The following is a 19,044-nucleotide window of genomic DNA, read 5'->3' as shown; positions in this document are numbered from 1 at the left end:
AAATGAATAGATATAAATTGTTGCCTAGTTTTTTTATAAAATAAAGTATTTTAAGATTTGAAACTGATGAAGTTGTCTTAAACAACTTGAGTAGGCGTCAATGCTACTCAAAGGAATTGCTGAGCGGTGACCGGTGAGCACAGTGGCAGGCAGTACCGCCTGCTTTGCTTTTGTTTCACTAGAAAATTATGGAAAGGTTTTTTTTTTGACAAAGAGAAACCCCCTATTTAAGAAATAGAAACCGATCACAGTTTTTACAAAATCCCCGACTTAACCAACAGCCGCAAGTCGATAAGCCTACCACATTATCAGCTACGCAGAGTTTTAAAACCCAACTGAAGGAACATAGCAAACCAGAAATATTCTAAAAGACTAACAGCCATCTATAGAGATCAACTAGAGACAGTTCCCAAAAGCAGTTTGGACCCGCCATTACCAGCGATGACTAAAGCTAGTTTTTATCTACCAAAGAAGATAAACTGAATACATCCAAAACAAAAAGATGCATCAGCAGCAGCAAAATGTCACTGGATGCGCCTATCGACCGGCTTCCAACCATGGGCCTTGTTGTAGATGTCACTTGTTATCTTTCGGATTCTGCGGCTTCCTTGCTCCACCAGTTTTTTTCCCCTCTTTGTCTGTCGAATAGACCAAGCATCAATCCAGTAGCAACAGGAGAAAATCACATGGATCATCAATCAGCTTAGCATTGAAGCAGCAATCGTTACGGGTACGCCAAATTGCCCAAATAACAGCACCACACCCAAAGAGGATCAGCTTCTTTTCAGTTTTATAGAAACTATTAATCCAGGGACCGAAAAGATCAGTTGTGTCTTTGGGAGTAGAGGACAACTTGAAGGCAATTTGGATAATTCTCCAAATAAATCTGGCCACCGGGCAATGAAAAAACAAATGATCTATGGACTCTAATAGTCCACTAAAGATACAGTCCGGATTTCCATGCCAGTGCCTTTTAACCAAATTATCCTTTGTCAGAATCTTATTATTTCTGACCAACCACAGAAACACTTTAATTTTGTGGGGAAGCCTGGTTTTCCACAAAAAATTCAAAGGAACCTCAATCATGGAATTCTTTAACATTTTGTAAAAGGATTTTACAGAAAAACCTTTGCAACCCAACAACCATTTAGAAGAATCGTCATTATCAGAAAGCAAGACCTGACTACAATGTTCCATAAGGTCACTATAGGCCTCACCTAAATCACCAATAAGTCTCCTTCTGAAAGTAAGCATCTGGAAATTGGAGGAGATGACCTTATGAACAGTGATATCTTTGTCATAAGCAACCTCAAACAAGTTAGGGTACTTGTCAGCCAACTTCACATTGCCACACCAAATGTTTTTCCAAAAACTGGAACTCTTTCCATCACCAATATTCTTTTTACAGTAATTATAATATTTGTCTCGAACCGAGAGTAAACCCTTCCAGAAATGAGAATCTGAAGGTCTCTTCTTCACAGAAATGATAGGTTTATTTTTAACATATTTGCTCTTAACAATGGATTGCCACAAACCACTAGAATTTTCTAGTCTCCAAATCCATTTTGCCAACAAAGCTTCATTCATTTTTTGCAAATCCAAAACACCAAGACCACCCATATTTTTGGGAGAGCAGACTAAATTCCAATCAGCCAAATGGTATTTTTTTCTGATCATGCCCCCCTGCCATAATAATCTTTTTCTAAAGATATCCATTTTTTTCAGCACAACCTTGGGGCATTTGTACAAGGAGAGCATATACAAGGGAACAATGGTTAGGCTGCTGTTGATCAAGACTAATCGACCCCCCAAACTAAGAAACCGACCTTGCCAGGAACCCAACTTGTTCTCAATTTTTCCAATTATGGGATCCCACAAAGATTTGCACAGTTTCTTGTTATCAATTGGAACCCCTAAATATTTCATAGGGAGACCACTGGGAGGACAGGTAAAGATGTCAGCATACAGATGTTCTCTGTTACAAGCATTTCCCAAACAAATAATTTCACTTTTATGAAAATTAATCTTAAGGCCAGACATCTGTTCAAAGATACAGAGAATAAACTTCAGGTTTCTAGCATTTTCCAAATCATCTTGAAACAGAAAAATAGTGTCATCGGCATATTGTAAACAGCAGCAGCCACCAGAAATAATATGAGGAATAAGACCTTTGATAATACCTTCATCTTTAGCTTTTTGAATCAGACAAGCAAGACCATCAGCAGACACATTAAAAAGGAGAGGGGAAAAAGGATCACCTTGGCGCACACCCTTATGAGTTTTAAAGTAGGGTCCTACCACATCATTAGTTCGGATAGCAACTTTACCTCCTTTCACAGTTTTCAAAACCCAATCACTCCACTTATCACCAAAGCCTTTCTTAATCATCATATTATGAAGAAAATTCCAATTAACCTTGTCGTAAGCTTTTTCAAAATCAACTTTGAAAATTACCCCATTTTGTTTCCTCCGTTTTACTTCATGAACAATCTCATGAAGAGAAAGGACACCATCCATGATATATCTCCCTTTGATAAATCCATACTGAAGGTCACTAATCACAGAGGTAATGCAGCGGGCCAATCTATTAGTTAGAACTTTGGTGATAATTTTGTAACAAACATTAAGCAAACAAATAGGACGAAATGCTTTAATATCAGTCGCATCAGGGACTTTTGGGATAAGGGTGACTATTCCAAAATTAAGTCTCTCAATGTTGAGAGAACCACCATGAAAGGATTTAAAGAGATTAAACAAATCACCTTTGATAACTTCCCAGAACTCCTGATAAAATTCAGAAGGGAAGCCATCGGGGCCCGGAGCACTGTTGTGTTTCAGGGCAAACACCACATCTTTGATCTCTTCCAAGGAAAAAGGACTGGTAAGAAGGTTTCTATCGCGCTCCTCAAGCTGTTTCATGTCCAAATCAGTCAAAGAAATATTCGAACCTTGGGAAGGGCCGAAGAGATCTCTATAGAAAGAAGTCTCCAACTGATTAATGTCGTGATCATCATGGGCCACGATATCACCATGAGAAAGAGTTAAAATCTTAAGTTTTCTCTTTTTGTGTTTGGCAAGCAAATGAAAATATTTAGAATTCTCATCACCCTCTAATAAGAATTTATCCCTAGCTTTCTGTCTGAGACTAATGTTTTCCTCATTGACAATCTTCTTGAGGTTAGATTCCAGATCCAGTTTCAAAAATCTGTCAGCATCTGATAAGCCTGAAGTCTCACTAGCTTTGTCAAGGATATCAATTTTTTCAGTCAAATTTTTCTTCAGTTTTTTGTAGTGCCCCACAATATTGCTGTTCCAACCTTTAAGTTTTTGCCTCAGACGTTTCAATTTCAACTTCCACACATCAAGACTATTGGTCACACCAACAGGGAGAGACCAAATACTTTTCACTAAGTTGTGAAAATCCGGTCTAACTTTCCAGCACAGCTCATATCTAAAGTCCTTACGCACCACGGGGAGAGTATCAGTTTGAAGGCAAAGAGGAGCATGATCCGAGAAGGATCTATTTAACCCAAGAACACTGATATTGTTGTAAGCAAGATCCCAGTCAGGACTGGCCAAAAATCTGTCAAGTTTTTCAAAAGTAGGATCGCTGCGGTTGTTAGACCACGTATATAGTCTATTTTCAACTCAAATTCCACTAGACCATGATGGTCTATGATACTATTAAACAGAAAACTCCACTTACTGAGGGCACCCGGTTTATTTTTTTCTTCAGTTTTCTGAGGATGTTGAAATCACCACCTATAAGCATAGGGACCTGGCTTCTCGAGCAAACTGCAGACAGTTCACTGAGGAAACGGGATTTGTGCTCCTTTTGAGCAGCCCCATAAACATTAACGAAATTCCAGATAAAATTTTTTTCTCTGTGAAGGACAAGAGAGCGAGTCAAAAATTCACCAGCTTCAAATTCTCTGACATCAAACACCTCAGAGTTAAAACCCACTAAAAGACCTCCCGATCTCCCATTAGGAGGAGAGGAGAACCAGGCAAAAAGCTTGCTACCAGCAAGCGAGGACAGAAGAGAATCATTAAAATGGTTCTTTTTAGTCTCTTGTAAACCAACGAAATCAATTTTTTCCTCCCTAATGATTTCTCTCAAGAAATCAAATTTAGTGCTCCGACCCAAACCCTGACAGTTCCAAATAAGGCCTCTCATGATTTAAAACGGATCAGGAGGGAGGTCAGAAAAGTCAGTCACCCATTTTTTAGTAGATGAACATCTACTTTTTGGGGAAGCCTTTTTTTAATCGTTTTTTCTCGATGCTTAATTTTCCTTCCTTTTCTTAAAACCATCACATCAAGTAAATCCTGATCATTATTGAGATATGAATCATCATGGACACTGCTATCCACATCTTTGTGATCATCAAGGGAGGGGACCTCCAAATTTGAGGTATTAATTTTTTTACAAGCTTGGAATGCCAAAATTTTTCTGGAAAGTTCCAGATCTTTGATCAACTCCAAATTATCTATTGCATCAGAATAAGAGGGACCCAAAGAAACTCCAAGTTTATTAGCTATATCTATCAAATCATCATTATTAGAATCAAGCAAAGAGAAGGAGTTAGAACACATACCTTTATTGAGGAAGGCATCTTTGGCTTCAGCTCTGGATATCGCTTTATCAGCCACCTTCACATCATCATTCTTCTCCAACCTAGAGCTTTTTCTGACGCCATCTACAGTGTTAGTGGGCATGTCCAGAGGCTTTTTACCTTTCCCATCATGAAAAATCTCATCATTGGGGGGATCGAGATCATAGCACCAATTTTAGATTGAAAGTCAGTTTGGTCTTCCTCCATATCTTTAGCAAATTCTTCAAGTTCCTGAGAGCTCAACAAATCATCTTCATTTGGATCAAAATCCACTTTCTCATCAGAAAGGTTATCAAGTTTCTGCTCCTCATCAGAAATGATTTTAGAAGACACAAGGTTAGGTTCAGAAAGTTTGGCAAACTCTTTGCCTTGAGAAGAAGACTCCCCAATTTTTAGGCTAGGATTAGGATCATCTTCAAGGGTAACTTCATCAACATTCTTGGGTTTTTTCCCAGATTTATCAAATAATGGGTCATTGGACCCATGGATTTGAACAGAAGCTCTCTTTCCCAGATTCACTGAATCATCATTCCACCCTTCATCACAAATAGATTCAATTCTAAAGAAGATATCATATAGAAAGGGCTTGACTGCCACTTCCACAACAGGAGGAATCATAGCCACACTTTTAATGTGAATTTTAAACCTCACAATATCATCTGAATCCAAGGACATGAGGTCAACTTCCTCAACCGCCCCAATCATAGAGCCGATTTCACAAATCGACTGATAGTTTTGTAATTCCTCAGGGACATTCTCAGCAATAACCCACACAGTATGGAGTCTAGATTTAGGTTTGGCCCTAGAACTCCAAGGCACAACGGCAATCTTGGCACCAGACATCTTCATTTTAAGCTCAGGGAAGCTTATCATTTCATCAAGACGTTCTTGGGAGGGAAACTGCATCAGAAACCCCGAATGGCACTTAGTAGCTTTCCACATCTTATTCCAAGGGAAATGGAAACCGAAATCTCTCTCAAGATCTTCAGCCGAGACTAACCCCTCAATCACCTTAACCAGTCCGATAAAAACCCTTTTTGGTTTTTTGGTCAAAGGTTTAGCGAAATGAGACAAATAAAACCCTAATCCATCTGCAGCCAATCCAACAATGGGCATGGTGGGTTTGTTTTGCTTAGGAAGAACACAGCGAGAAGTAACATGTGTCTTCTTACGGCAAATATCACACCACAAAGTGTTAAAGCAATTTCTAGCATGATGTCCTTCAACACCGCATTTCTAGCAGAAAGCAGGGCGAACAAGATCTACATCTTTCTTCAGAGGCACAGGGGAGACAGAAGGGTTACCTGATTTAGTTCCCTCGCCAGGATGAGGGGACAACAGACCCTCATGTTGCTCAGATTTTCCGAGAGTAGGCTTCAACTTCCAACTAAGGTTTCTTGTCCTGTTCCAAGAATGAGGACCCTGCGGCTTCTCCATCGGACCCCAACGATCCCACTGGGAGTTCTGAGGGTTCTTGCCTTTCAGATCCATAGCAGAGATTTTCGAGGGGCTTCGAAAATCGCCAGAACCCAGACGAGGCCACTACTCTTCAACCACCGGCGGACGAAAGGACGAGACGCACCAGCCCCCGCCAAAACTAGACCTCACCGAAACCGGGAGCGACCAGAGGTGCGAGAGGAAGGTGGCGCAATGAGGAAAAGAGTACGAACCAACGAAATCCAGGGGAAACCCTAACCTGGAAGAAGGGTTTTCTGGCGGAGAGGACAGCGGAGGAGACGACTCACGCGTGGGGAAGAGCAAATGCGTAGAGAGCGGCGACACCCCCGGGCTCCACCCAATCCAAGAAGAACGCGCATCCAGGGGTCGTTCCACCGCGCGGGTCGGGATACTGTATCCCTGGGCCTGGAGATGACGCGGGGAAAGCGGCCCAGCAGCAGATATCCGCGCAGCATCACACCGACCACCATCCGAAGGAGAGAGAAAGGTGCAGGAGGAAGAAGAATCGGCCCAGGGGACCGAGCGCCATTTTTTCTTTTTTCCCTTGCGTCTCATCTTCCCTGCCCAAATCCTGCTGGTTTCGTTTCAAAATTATGGAAAGGTAGAAGGATAAAATATCATTTTAGGACTACAAATAAGCTAGCTTAGCTTATTTTAGTTTATTTATGATTCCAAAGTAATATTTTATATAGTCTAGGAGGGAAATAAATAGGGCCTAAGGTCACGTTTAAATTGATTCAAATAAGTTGCTAGCTGCTCGAAAATCTAGAACTGATCCAAACAGCTCAGCTTATAACTCTGGTTATAGCCCAACTTACAAGAAACTGTTAGATGCCCAGCTTAGGCTTATATAAAGAAAAGAAAAAGTTGATCCAAACGAGATCTAATCTAACTATGAACAGATAGACTGACGCAATGGGCGCCTTATCCCGTGCCCAAGAACCGTTAGTACTCAAGTTTCAAACTCATAAAAAAAAGGGAACAATTCTGCACAGAATTTCACACCGTTTCACATTGTTCCCTGCAGTTGCATTTGTTCACCTGTCCCTTTGTATGTTTGCTGTGCGATCTGCAGACTTGTTTTTTACCCCAAGGCTGCAGCAGCAACATTACAGTTACCCCCATCGTACTACTTGATCCGAGAACCATTATCTATCTGTTTGCCTTTGCCTGGAGACGGACGATTCAATGCTCCTGGCCTCTCATCAGACATTTGAAACCGGTCTTACTGCGTGTCAGGAGTTGTATTTATACAAGGTGTACCATACCCCTGGCCCTCGTGTGTTGTTGGGTTGGTGTGCCTTGGTGGCGTCGTCTAGCATCATGTGTGGGGTGGGGTCCTCCTGGCCGTGGTTGGCTGGCATTGAGTGCCGCCAAAGGGCCCCAAGCCCTGCAGTATCCTCGCACGCCATAGATTGCTTGCCAGGTTCTTGCTCCAGGTTCATCCGAGGAATGTTGTCGTAGATAAGGCAAAAAAAACAGCAACAGAAGATGGTGCAGGTCTCGTGAACCAGTGAAATCTCTCGAGAAAGGGGGAAAGGAGGATGGAACCGCACAGGCTTTAGGAGCATACTGAATCACATTTGTTAAGCAGGATCAGGAGTGGACAGAGTGTGTTTGCACAGCCACAGAGTGTAGTGGGCTTTAAGGCTCTTCTCTTTAGCTTTAACTGAGACTGATAACCAGTTAACCACAGATGGGTATGTCGACGACCTCTCCCCGCATCGGATACGGTTCTCCATCAATGTTAACAAACAGCCGCATCAACAAGTGGTCGCATGATTTGGTGGGTTACCAAACCCGCCCCCTCGCCATTGATGGCATTCAAAGTCTTGCGTTTTGTCAGCCTTGATAATCCCCCCCTGACGATCTACCCGCTTGATTGGCGCAGATGAGCCTGGACCTGGAGGCAAGCCCCAAATGGCAAATGGAGATGACTTGCTGAGTTGTTGATGCCGACGTGTATGTTCTCCTCCACTAGCCCAACTGCCCAAGTTAGCCCCGTCTGTTTTGGGGGCATGTACATCCAAGACATATCTAGTTTACATGTAAGTTTAGTACAAATGCTGCACATATTAAATCATCAACATCTATTTTAAATCTAACGTCTCTATTTGATCATTGTAATTTACAAATAACACATTCCACCACTATATCCCACCACGTCGGAGGATGTCCTTAGCAAATTATATCAAACAACTAGAGACGTTAGATCCAAAATAAATTGTGCTGATTTAATACGTGCATAATGTGCACCAGATATGTTCTCTTAAATTAAATGATGGATCGAGGTCTCTAGTTAGCTAGTAAGTAAAAAAAAATCAAGAATTATGCTCGGCTCTAAATAGTAGTTAGAAATATTAAATATGGTCTAAATATAAAATTAACTACATGAACTAAACTTTGGTAACGAAACCTAACTGCCCCGTAGTCCTCTGTTCAGGAGTAGCAAATTAGCAATAGTACCGTCCTCTCGGGGAAAAGCAGAGAAAGCCACAGTTGTGGTTCTTGTGTCGGAGGACTAGTACTGTGCAGCGCAAAGCTTTGTTTATGCGTTTCCTAGCGGTGCCGTGTTGACTTTGGTGGCTGATCAGTTGGCGATCATGATGAAATGAGGAGCGTCGTCAAATTTTATTGCCAGTGGTTAACTTTTTTCTTTTCGTCTATCTATCCTGGTCAATAAACTAAATAAAAATAAAGCACATAAATATAAAAGATAGAAAATACTATTATTTGTTTCTCTGAACAATTGTAATTACAATACAGATATCTCACACATATAGTCTTCCTAAAAGCTAGGAATCTGATAAAAGATTACATATAGACGATAAAACGAATCATACAACATATTGTGATTAGGATTCCTCCCCCTTTCATTCCCCCTTTCATGAAAAACTCCATGAAAATGTAACACCCAAAAATCTTATTTTAGATAAAGGTTCTCAAAGGGTTATTCAAATCTAATGATATTTATATGGATTATGATTATGCATTTAATATACTTTCCAAAATTAAATAGATTGAAGATTATAAAATTTATTTTAATATGCAATGCATGCTGGAGCATGTTTTCTTTATTGATGAATGTAAATTTGAATTTAAATTCTGAAATTGGATTTTGAATCAGATTTGAAATTTAAAACTGATAAGGGAATAGGAAAAAGAAAAAAAAACATCACCCAGCTTGCGGGCCACCTCCCTTACCCCAGCCCAGCTCCTCTCCCCCTCTCTTCGGTCGCGTGGGCCGCCTACCCCGGCCCAAAGCCACCCAGGTTGTTGGCGTATTTCCTGATCAATAAATCTATTTGACCCCTTTTATTTATGGCATAAATTCGATTTACATCTTTTTATTTTGAAACGGGGGTTTTGGAATTTAACTATTGAAACCTTAGAATTCACCCCTGACCAGTTTTCAGAGACACCATATCACCCCTCCTATAAGACGTCAAGTTGGCTACAAGAGAAATAAATCGAACTTTCATGATATTTTATAAGGTCAACTAGACTTTACAAAATATTTATAGACATAATTTTATAAAACTATCTAAATATTTTATTTTGGAATAAGCAAGCATCTAGAATACTAAAATGTGATCTAGTATTAGAAAATTCCAGGAATCTTGTGTCAACTCAGACAATATGAAACATGTTTTGTAAGTTTGTAGAAGTTTTTTTTAAAAAAAATAGGTTATCAAGATAATATCCTAGGATTGATATGTATTCCAAAATACTAAAATTCGATTTATTATTAGGATAATCATAAAAGAATTGTTCCAACTCAAAAAATATGAAACCAATTTCATATTTAAAAATGCTCCTAAAAATTTCGTAGAAATATTTTTAAAATAATATCTAAATATTCTTCTATAATATATTTGTGTATTTAAAAAACATATTTGTTAAAATATTTTAAGTTTATTGTAAAAATCTAAATTTTTTAAAGTATAATTACCTTGTTCAACTATTGCAAAAAGTTTGATTTACCTCACTAGTGGTTGAGTCAACACCACATATATCAAAACCATTATCAAAACCACTCAGAAAAATGAATTGGATGGTTTCAATAGTTAATTTTTTAAAATCGGCTTCTAATTGAAGGAGGTAAAATGAATTTATACAATAGTTGATAGAAGTCGAAGATACGTTTTGACGCTCGGAACCAAACAATAAGGAGGGAACTTAGAGTTTTGAGAGTAATTCATTACGGAGGGCCAAAATTCCCGTGTGTTTGGTTGGATTGTGGTTTATCAAAAAGCTGTTATGAATAATGGACTGTAAAAAAAACTATTGCAGGTTATGTGTTGTGAAAAAGATTATAAGCTATTTGATTTAAAGAAGTATAAAACTATCTCCTATCTCTATTTTTCTTAAAATGACTGTGAAACAGATTTACAGATCCCTATTTTCACTATTTTAAAAACAGAAAGTCAAAAGCCAAAAGCACGATCTGATTATTCAAAGTAGTTGCTTCTAAAAAAATGTAGCTTCCGCTCGTCATCATATTTTTGCTTTTGATTTTTGAAAGTAAAAATAGCTTCCAAAAGCCCAATTAAAAATACCCTTAACCTTGCAAAGTTTGGTTACCATTTACTTATTGCTAAAATTTATTTGCATATTTGCTCATTTCGTTATCCAGGGTCTGTTTGATAAAGGACCAATTACTAGTTAGCTAAAAATTACTTTTAGTGTATCCAGATAGAAGGGTAAATAGGTAGACTAATTTTATATAAATTTTTAACTAGTTATTAGTTAACTAACTCACCAACTATAACTAATTTAGACTGTTTTTAGCTCTGAATGTAATTAGACGTATGTATCAAATATGTCCTAGTTTATTATATGAAACTTTTTGCTTACAGATTGTGGTTGACAGGTTGAGGTTAATAGAGCCTACAAAATATTATAGACAAACTATACTTATACTGTATATAAAATATATAAAGTAGAGTTTGAAATAGAAGCCGATTAGAAGATAAAAAATGAACTAGTGAATTCAGCCAGAGTGATCTGCATTTATGATTTATCAGTTTCAACAAGCCGGTAATATAGACAGCAGTTCACATGGCACGCACATGGAGCACGACACGGCGACGTACAAGCACTGAACTGAAGGGTCTGAAGCACACCATCCCTGTGCTTCATTGCCCGTTGGCAAAGCCTGCTACACCTACGACTGCGAGCGAATCCTACTAACGCCGCAGCGGCTCACACGGAACGCTCCCGCCTTCCATGCAGGGCGTCACGCAAATCTGCCAAGCAGCCGCCAGCCCGCCATGCATGCGATGCGAGGTCCCAGTCCCAGGCTCCCAGCTCAGGAACACACACCATTACCGTGCATCGCCGTTGCTCCGATGCTATAAATCCACTGCAACCAATCGCCAGAAGAGCAAATCAAGAAAACAGTTGTCTCCAGTTTCCATGCAGAGCAGAAAAGATCAGCTAGCGAGAGAAGCAATGGCGTCGGCTCCTGCGTTCTACGTCGCGCTGCTGCTGCTGCTGGCTTCCGTCGCTGCCGTCCATGCGGTGCCGCCCCAGGCCGGCACGTCGTCCACCTGCAGCACTGACCTCCTCCGCCTCCTCCCCTGCCTGCCCTTCATCGAGGGCACCGCCACCGTGCCGGCGGACACCTGCTGCGCCAACCTTGGCAGCATGGTGCACGACGAGCCGCAGTGCCTCTGCCAGGCTCTCAGCAACCCCAGCACGGCCCCCGTCGCCGTCAACATGACGCGCGTGATGGCCATGCCTCGGCTCTGCCGCCTCGACCTCCCGCCCGCCACCGGCGCCTGCGCAGGTAATACTCGTACGCACGCGATCTCCATTACGTGCACGGATATTTCGCCTCCCCTTCTCGTGCCAGGGATTTGGCACTCACTGAAGTTGTGTTTGATGATGAGCCCTCTTGCAGTTGCCGGTCTTCTTCCCCATGGACCATCACCGCCGCTGCCACCGCCGCCGCCGCCGCCCGCGGCGGCGGTCACTCCACACGCAAGCGCCAACTCCAGTGCTCCAGCGACCCTCACCACGCCAGCGACGCCAACGCCGACGACACCACGTATGATACCGTCACCGTCGGTGAGCAGCCAGACGCCGCCGCGATACAGCCGGGGGTCCAAGATGATAGCTCACGGCTTCTCTGTCACTCTTGGTTTCGTGGCATTGGTGTCAGTCCTAGCTTTCTGAAGAATTGAGCGGCATTCGTCAGGCAGTTAGAATTATGTCTTAGAGAAAATTAGTTGCTTTTCTGATGGGCTTGTTTCCTAGAGAGACTAGCCGCCCAGGAAAAAAAATACTGTATGTCCATCCCGGTTGTTCTTGTTCGGCTACAAGATTTGTGTTTTCAGTTGCAAACTCACTGCCACCAAGTACATAATCCACTCAACTGCACACTGATCAACGATCCAAATGATCACAAAAAATATATAAAAAAACACAGTTAACAGCTAATCCTCTTCCTCTAAGCAAAGAAGGTAGGCAACTAAACCCACAACGGGGACGAACCGCACCACACTCACAAGCCCAGCAGCATCCGCCTTCACGTTCCGAAGATTGTCCCCGATCAGCCACGGCTGGAATACGGAGTACAGAAACATATCCCAGAGAAACGCGTAAGCAAGCCGCTCCGAGAACAGGTAGCTCTGCAGATACTGCCACCGTTCCGCAATGCCTCCGAAACCAGAATCTCCGCGGCCAGAGAACGCCCAAACGATCGAGAGAACGCAGACGAGGCCGCCGACCGCGCCCACAGCCGGCGCGCCGTTGACCATGACTGAACCCAGCTGTGATCTTCGTGGCGGAGACCGGTCCGCTTCCGGACCGTTCAGTCGGATCGCCATGTAAGGTATCAAGAAAGCTGGAGAGATGACAGCGAAATGCTGTTAGGCAACCTCCTATCCATGAACAGCGAGTTTTTTTAGTGTTTTCCAAAGAGATCATACTGTTTGTGAGGAACATCTGAAAGCCCCACAGGACATCGAGCGATCCCTTGTAGCGGTCCCTCCTACAATCCGTGAAGAGGAGTGGCGCAAAAAGCAGCGTCCAAGCGAGCACCAAGTTGAACAATCCTTCTGCCATCTGGGGCGGCAAAGCAGGCGTATACAATTTATTATAACAGTCTCAGGGCACGAAATGCGTGCGCAACTGCACTGCTGTGTCGCAACAAGCGTGAGTAGTCGGCTGCTTACAGGGTGAAGTAGAGGCGATTCGAGCAGGTGAACGCCAACTACACTGCCCAGGAAAACTCACCAACAGAGTCACGCCCACAATAACTTTGGGAGAGAGAGAGAGAAAAAAAACCATTGGGCTTGGGCATAAGGAACTTGCTGGGTTTCAGCGTACCTGAGTTGAGCAGCGGCAGGACGAAGAAGAAGTTGAGTGATAGGCCGATGAGGTCGCTGATGGTAGCCTGCGAGATTGCCCAGACCGGGTCGCCCTGCACGAAGATGGAGATGGAAGCTACAGACTCTATCTTTTTTCTTCCTGCCGGAAGTGTCTCTCGGGACACGATGATGACAGCGTTTGAGCTCATAATTTGGAACGCAAATGCACGCTGAAACGGGTACGGACTTACTGACCGGGGCGTAAGGCAGAAGGAAGAGCCAGAGTATATAGGCAGCCTCGGCGCCCCAGAGCGCCGCCTGGAGCAGCGCGCGCGTGCCGTCTGGAGCTTCCGCGGATACCTCGCCGCCGCCGCCGCGCTTGGCCGCGAACGGCGCGCGCGCGCGCGCCGAGGGCCCCACGCGCTGCTCGACGCACAAGACGAAGGGCAAGGCCTGCGGCCGCGCCGCGGCAACGGTCCGAAAGGCAGGAGGGGCGAGGTGGGTGGTGATGCGACATGGGGAAGCGCTGCAGAGGACGGGGACGGGTGGCGCCGCCATGGTCGCGGGCTCGCGGCCAAGCGGGAGGCGCAGCGACCAGACCAGAGATAATAAAGCGCCATCTTGGGCGCGAAGTGGTGTGGTGTATGGTGCCCCGCCAAGCCAGCAAGGCGACACTATCACGTTGCTACGTGGCCTTTGACGGTCGCGCCATCCGTGCCCGCTACTTCGGACCGTTGGATTTGTTTAGAATATTGTTTTAGAGGTGTTTGTTTCCATTATTCATTCTTCTAAACTTTAGGGACCAAATTTTAATCTATAAAATTTGTATTTGATAGACATATTTTAGTCATGTTATTTGTCATTTTAGAATTAAAATTAAAAATAACTAAACTTTAGCTACTCAACTTTAGGAGGCGACGGACTCACAAAAATATTTTTTTGGAGGGACGTCTTCTAAGATGGGGTGGATAAATTTTGAAGTAATGCCTTATAAGATGGGGTGGTTGATGGATAATAAAGGGGCGTTGAGTTACTTTAGTCATCTTCCGAAACTTTAGTCTCTAAAATTTCTATTTGGAAGACCTCCTTTAGTCATATTGTTCAACAGATTAGAGACTAAAAGTGACTAAACTTTAAACGACACTAAACTTTAAGAGGTGGGAACCAAACACCACCTAAAGCGTTCATACCTCTCTTCATGGATCAACAATGTTATTCATCATTAAGATCAATATATTGAATAATATATCTAAAAAACATGTGAAAAATAAGAAGAAATATGTGTAGATATGTCACTAAAAGTCTCGTAAATATATGGAGAAAATGGTATAGTATATGTTAATTATTATCTCATTATAAACTTATACGAGAACCTCAAACGGAAAAACTCATAACCAAGTCTAGAGAGTAATAAATATGTTCTAAACTATAATTATCATCACTTTAACTTTGTTTACAAGTTTAATGTAGCCGTGTGCTTGTTTCGTAACGATGCAATTCATGTTTTGGACTGGTAGCTCATTTTAGTGACTACAACATATAGTTTATGTTGTTGTCATAATATGTTCATTGAAGTAATGTATGTTTACATTTTTATAGTGGTTTGGAGTTACCCAATTGTTATGAGCTTATGATCGGCATGAACAGTGAGCTTGTTTTTGTTATGTTTTTACATTCATGGTATCAATTCTTATATCATAAGTAACTAATCGGGCCCCTATATTAGAGAGTAAAGTATGGTATAGCTATTTTTTATTTTATTTTATGCTATTTCAATGTACGGTTTGTACTAATGTCGTACGTGTAGGATTTGTGGAAATGTAAATATTCGTTTTTGGTGATAGAAATTTGTTAAATAATAATCCTAGGTTATTTGTGTTTTACTTCCATGGTATTAACTCTTATGTTGTAAGTAATTAACTAGGGCCTTATATTAGAGAGTAAAGTTGTTAAAGTTAATTTATTGATTTGCAATAATTTGCATTATGTAATATTTGTTTTTGGTGCTAGAAACCTGTTAAAAGAATTATGGGTTCTCTGTGCACTCTTTAATGGATAGATGATGTGTTATCGAAATCCCTTCTTATTCTGAAATTCGTAAACAGTTTTTTTCGCTTATATATGTATTATATTATGTGTCGCCTTATGTTCTTTCTGAAACCTAACATGCTTTGATAGAGAAAGTCTGTTCACATATCAGATGATCGCATTAAAGATAGTGATTTTATATTTTTCACTACGGCTAAACGATTCGTCTGATCTGCCTGTTGCAACCACACCTTGCAGATTGAGCTGGGCGCGCACAGGAAAGCCCCCCCCCCCCCCCCCCCCCCCATCCGTAGAACACACAACCGTACGTCTTAGCGAGTGTACAGTTTGCTGCATCGTCCTCTGCATTTCGGCAGGCTGCAGCCACACCCGGACACCCTCAAGCTTGCAACAAAATGTAGAGGTAGAGCTGCGTGGACGAGCGAGGGTGACGACTTGCTGGAACCATGTGAGTGTAGAGGTACATGCAAGTGTGAGGGCTTCAGGAGTAGAACTGGAACGTCGATGCGTCTTGGACGATGCTCCGTAAGCCGCCGATGGTGGACACAAGCATCAGCAGCACTCCGACGATGATGCAGCCCTGACAAAGAGACGCGGACGGAGCAAGCAAGTGGTGAGCAGGCAGAGGCCAGTCCCAGCTCTGGACTCTCTCCCAGTTTGAAAAAGCCAAAGAATGCGAGGAAGAAGAAGAAGTGGCGGTCGTCGCCTACCCAGTTGGCACACCACGACGCGCTGAACCTCGGCGGCTTCTTGATCTTCAGCCACAGAACGCAGGGGAGCTGCGCAAACAGGGTCCAACGAGTCTCGTCAGTCGTCACTGCTATGGTACGTGTCAGCGTGGAAGGCAGAGCTGCAGCTGCTTACGAAGTAGGAGGTCGGCGTGAACCCAAACCCTCCGAAGAAGCCTAGGAGGTCGCCGAAGAACGGGAAGGTCACCGCCACGAACAGTGTGAATGCTGCAAGGCAATGGCATGGCGCCGTGGTCCACAGACAGTTACCACGAGAATTGGCATGCGGGAGTGTTCCAGTCTCTACGTGACTACGTCAGTTCATACATACATACCAACGTAGGCCGATCGGGCCACTAGACGGAGGAGCAACCCTCGCGGCAGCCTGAACCTTGTGGCCATAATCGTCTCGATGCTTTCGAACATCGGCATCGCATATACCTGATAGCTTCCGACGACATGGATGACGACCATCATGTTGGCGGCGGCGACGAGCCAGGGCGGGCGTTGCAGCGCCACGAGGACGTTGTCGCCGACGTCGCGCCCGAAGGCCCAGTACCCGGCGACCGCCACGGGGAAGTAGCACGCGGCGGTGACGAGGTACGCGGCGACGGTGCCCTTCCACATGGGCGCCCGGGACGGCTTGGTGGGCGTGGACGGGATGGTGGCCTGGATTTCCAGCACCACGCCGTGCCCCGCGTACGCGAACGCCACCTGCCCCAGCGCGCTGAACACCCGGAACGCCGAGTCCGCCGCCGTGCCGGTGCCGGTGCCGGCCTTGTACGCGTCGTAGCTCACCCCGGGCACCGGACCGCGCGCCACGCACGCGGCCCACGAGATGGTCGAGTAGCTGCACGCACGCAACGAGTGAGGGAGATGAGATCCACGCCACGCAACGCACGTACTAGCTGCTATGGTCGTAGCTTGCTCGACAACCGTGCTACGACGACGTATACCAGAGCGACATGGCCGCGGCGGCGAAGGACACGGCGGTGATGGCGTCGAGGTTGGGCAGCTGCGACAGCAGGAATTGGGAGGAGCCGAAGATGCAGATCCAGTAGGACCGGTGCAGCGGCGCGCAGCGCGGGCACGCGGACTCGGCGAACTTCTGCAGGCACTTGCCCCCCGTCACCATGTACACCATGTCGCAGCCGAGCTGCACGATGAGCTGCTGCGGCACCACCACCCAGGGCCCCAGGCGCGGGCCCAGCGCGTGCGCGCCGAGGTCGCGGAGCCGGTCGAACCGCACGCCGGGCACGCACTCGTGCAGCTCGATCAGCAGACGCAGCGTGTACAGCGTGATCCCCCACGACGCCAGCAGCGCCACCATCCCGGGGCCCCTGCATGATGATGACGATGAAACCAAGCAACAAGAAAGAAACACTGCTCGAGTCAGCGAGCCATTGCATGCCGTCAAAGTGGAGGGTCAGTCAATCCAGTCGGTTACCATACCATCCCAGGTGAGCCATGGCGTACGGCAGGCTGAGCACGCCGGCGCCGACCATCGCGGTGACGTTGTGGAACGTCACGTACCACCACTTGGCGCGGCGAGGGGTGGCCTCGTCGGCGACCTGGACCACAAGAAAAACAGCGCCTGGTGGTGAATGACTACTGCCGTCTCAATCGAAAGCAATATCTCGATGGGATGGGAACGCTAGCCCGTGAAGAATCAACAGGCCCATGCATGGAGTGCAAGCCAGCCGTGTCCAAGAACCTTGGGGAGAGCTGACGAAGGGGAGACCATGGCCAGTCAGATCGCTGCGTGCTAGGCTAGCTCCACACACGGACACACTAGCGCTGACACAGGGAGGCGATCGCACTGTGGCATAACGCTATCGCAGAGCTGGTATTTATAGCGGCTCGTCAGCAAGCAATGGCCAATAACTCATCATGTGACTTGCTCTTTTTTTTCTTTCTCCCCTCCGAATTGAAAGGAGTCCGGGAATTTAGGTACCCGCACTGCAGACATAAAAAGCCTCTGGAGGTCATTAGCGTTCTCCGTAAGAATGATTAGGTGCCGAAACAAAAGCAGAGGCCTCGGTTCATCCTCAGATTATCAAAACTTATCGTGACTGCAAAAAGACGTATTCCAAATAGATCGCAGGGAACCTTTGTCACGTCAATTCCGGTGCATAATCTATCCGCGATTAAAGCAGAGCGGCGACGGGTTTGATATGATCGCTTCCGTTACCGGTAGGATTCTTCTCCGGACAAGTACATGCCCGGACGGGGAGCTGAATGTCATGGCGACAATTGATAGCTGAGTTCAGTGAAGTTTGAGGACTCAATTCGTTTGGGTTGTTTCTAACGGACTGAAAATCGAAAACTTGTTAAAATTCTTGATGAGGTCCTCTAGGTAATCGAAAACTTGTTAAAATTCTTGATGAGATCCCCTAGCGCGTTCAAAAAAAGAGCAAGAGAAGCTTCATCCACCGTCTCTCCATGAGATGACTGTGAAGTCTGCTATAGTCATCCGTCGTGCAGAACTGCAGATGCAGGAAATCAAAGATGAAGGTTGGTCCCATGCACCATGAACATCATGCTGATCTTCAGGACTTGAGGTGTTCATGCTGATCTTCAGGACTTGAGGTCCATCGAGCTTTCGCGCGTAGAGAACCAACTCGGCACGCTAGTTGTATCAAGGTTTAAAATAGCGGTCTATAGCGACGCTATAGCCTAGCTATAGCCTTTTGAAGTGTAGAGAACCAACTTGGCACTTTTAGACGCTATTTCAGCTACAACCGCTATAGCTCGATTTAGCTCCGCTAAATATCGTAACTTTAGCGTTAAATAGCCACACTATTTCTATTTTTCATGGTAGAGCAAAAAATTAATTAATGTAATGAAGAATGATGATGAAGCTCAATAATATTATAG

At 44.4% G+C, this 19,044-nt stretch overlaps 3 protein-coding genes across 4 annotated transcripts; 1 reads left to right on the top strand and 2 right to left on the bottom strand.

Annotated features, from left to right (window-relative positions):
* Positions 1–11,476: 11,476 nt before the first annotated feature.
* On the top strand, positions 11,477–12,419 carry LOC100281998 (protease inhibitor/seed storage/LTP family protein). Its single transcript, NM_001165449.1, has 2 exons — positions 11,477–11,865; positions 11,980–12,419. The coding sequence occupies exons 1-2, from the start codon at positions 11,493–11,495 to the stop codon at positions 12,252–12,254; spliced, it is 648 nt and encodes a 215-aa protein (NP_001158921.1). The 5' UTR covers positions 11,477–11,492; the 3' UTR covers positions 12,255–12,419.
* On the bottom strand, positions 12,352–14,094 carry LOC100382921 (uncharacterized). 2 transcript variants are annotated; one of them, XM_008670145.3, is made up of 5 exons: positions 13,646–14,094; positions 13,410–13,503; positions 13,256–13,298; positions 13,010–13,145; positions 12,352–12,924 (listed from the first exon to the last, which is right to left on the bottom strand). In XM_008670145.3, exons 1-5 carry the CDS (start codon positions 13,905–13,907, stop codon positions 12,515–12,517), a joined length of 945 nt encoding a protein of 314 aa, XP_008668367.1. In that variant the 5' UTR covers positions 13,908–14,094; the 3' UTR covers positions 12,352–12,514. The 2 variants fall into 2 exon arrangements, with proteins under 2 accessions (XP_008668367.1, NP_001348618.1); NM_001361689.1 differs by having other exon boundaries at positions 12,439–12,924; positions 13,256–13,293; positions 13,646–14,005.
* Positions 14,095–15,578: 1,484 nt separating this feature from the next.
* On the bottom strand, positions 15,579–18,005 carry LOC103646358 (lysine histidine transporter-like 6). The gene is made up of 7 exons (XM_008671093.3): positions 17,882–18,005; positions 17,620–17,738; positions 17,124–17,507; positions 16,503–17,017; positions 16,304–16,395; positions 16,150–16,218; positions 15,579–16,019 (listed from the first exon to the last, which is right to left on the bottom strand). Exons 1-7 carry the CDS (start codon positions 17,909–17,911, stop codon positions 15,921–15,923), a joined length of 1,308 nt encoding a protein of 435 aa, XP_008669315.1. The 5' UTR covers positions 17,912–18,005; the 3' UTR covers positions 15,579–15,920.
* Positions 18,006–19,044: the final 1,039 nt, after the last annotated feature.

This window comes from Zea mays, chromosome 2 (genome assembly GCF_902167145.1).
Source record: "Zea mays cultivar B73 chromosome 2, Zm-B73-REFERENCE-NAM-5.0, whole genome shotgun sequence".
Lineage (NCBI taxonomy): Eukaryota > Viridiplantae > Streptophyta > Magnoliopsida > Poales > Poaceae > Zea > Zea mays.
The sequence above is the reverse complement of the archived record's forward strand: the minus strand, read 5'-3'. Positions and strand labels throughout refer to the sequence as shown.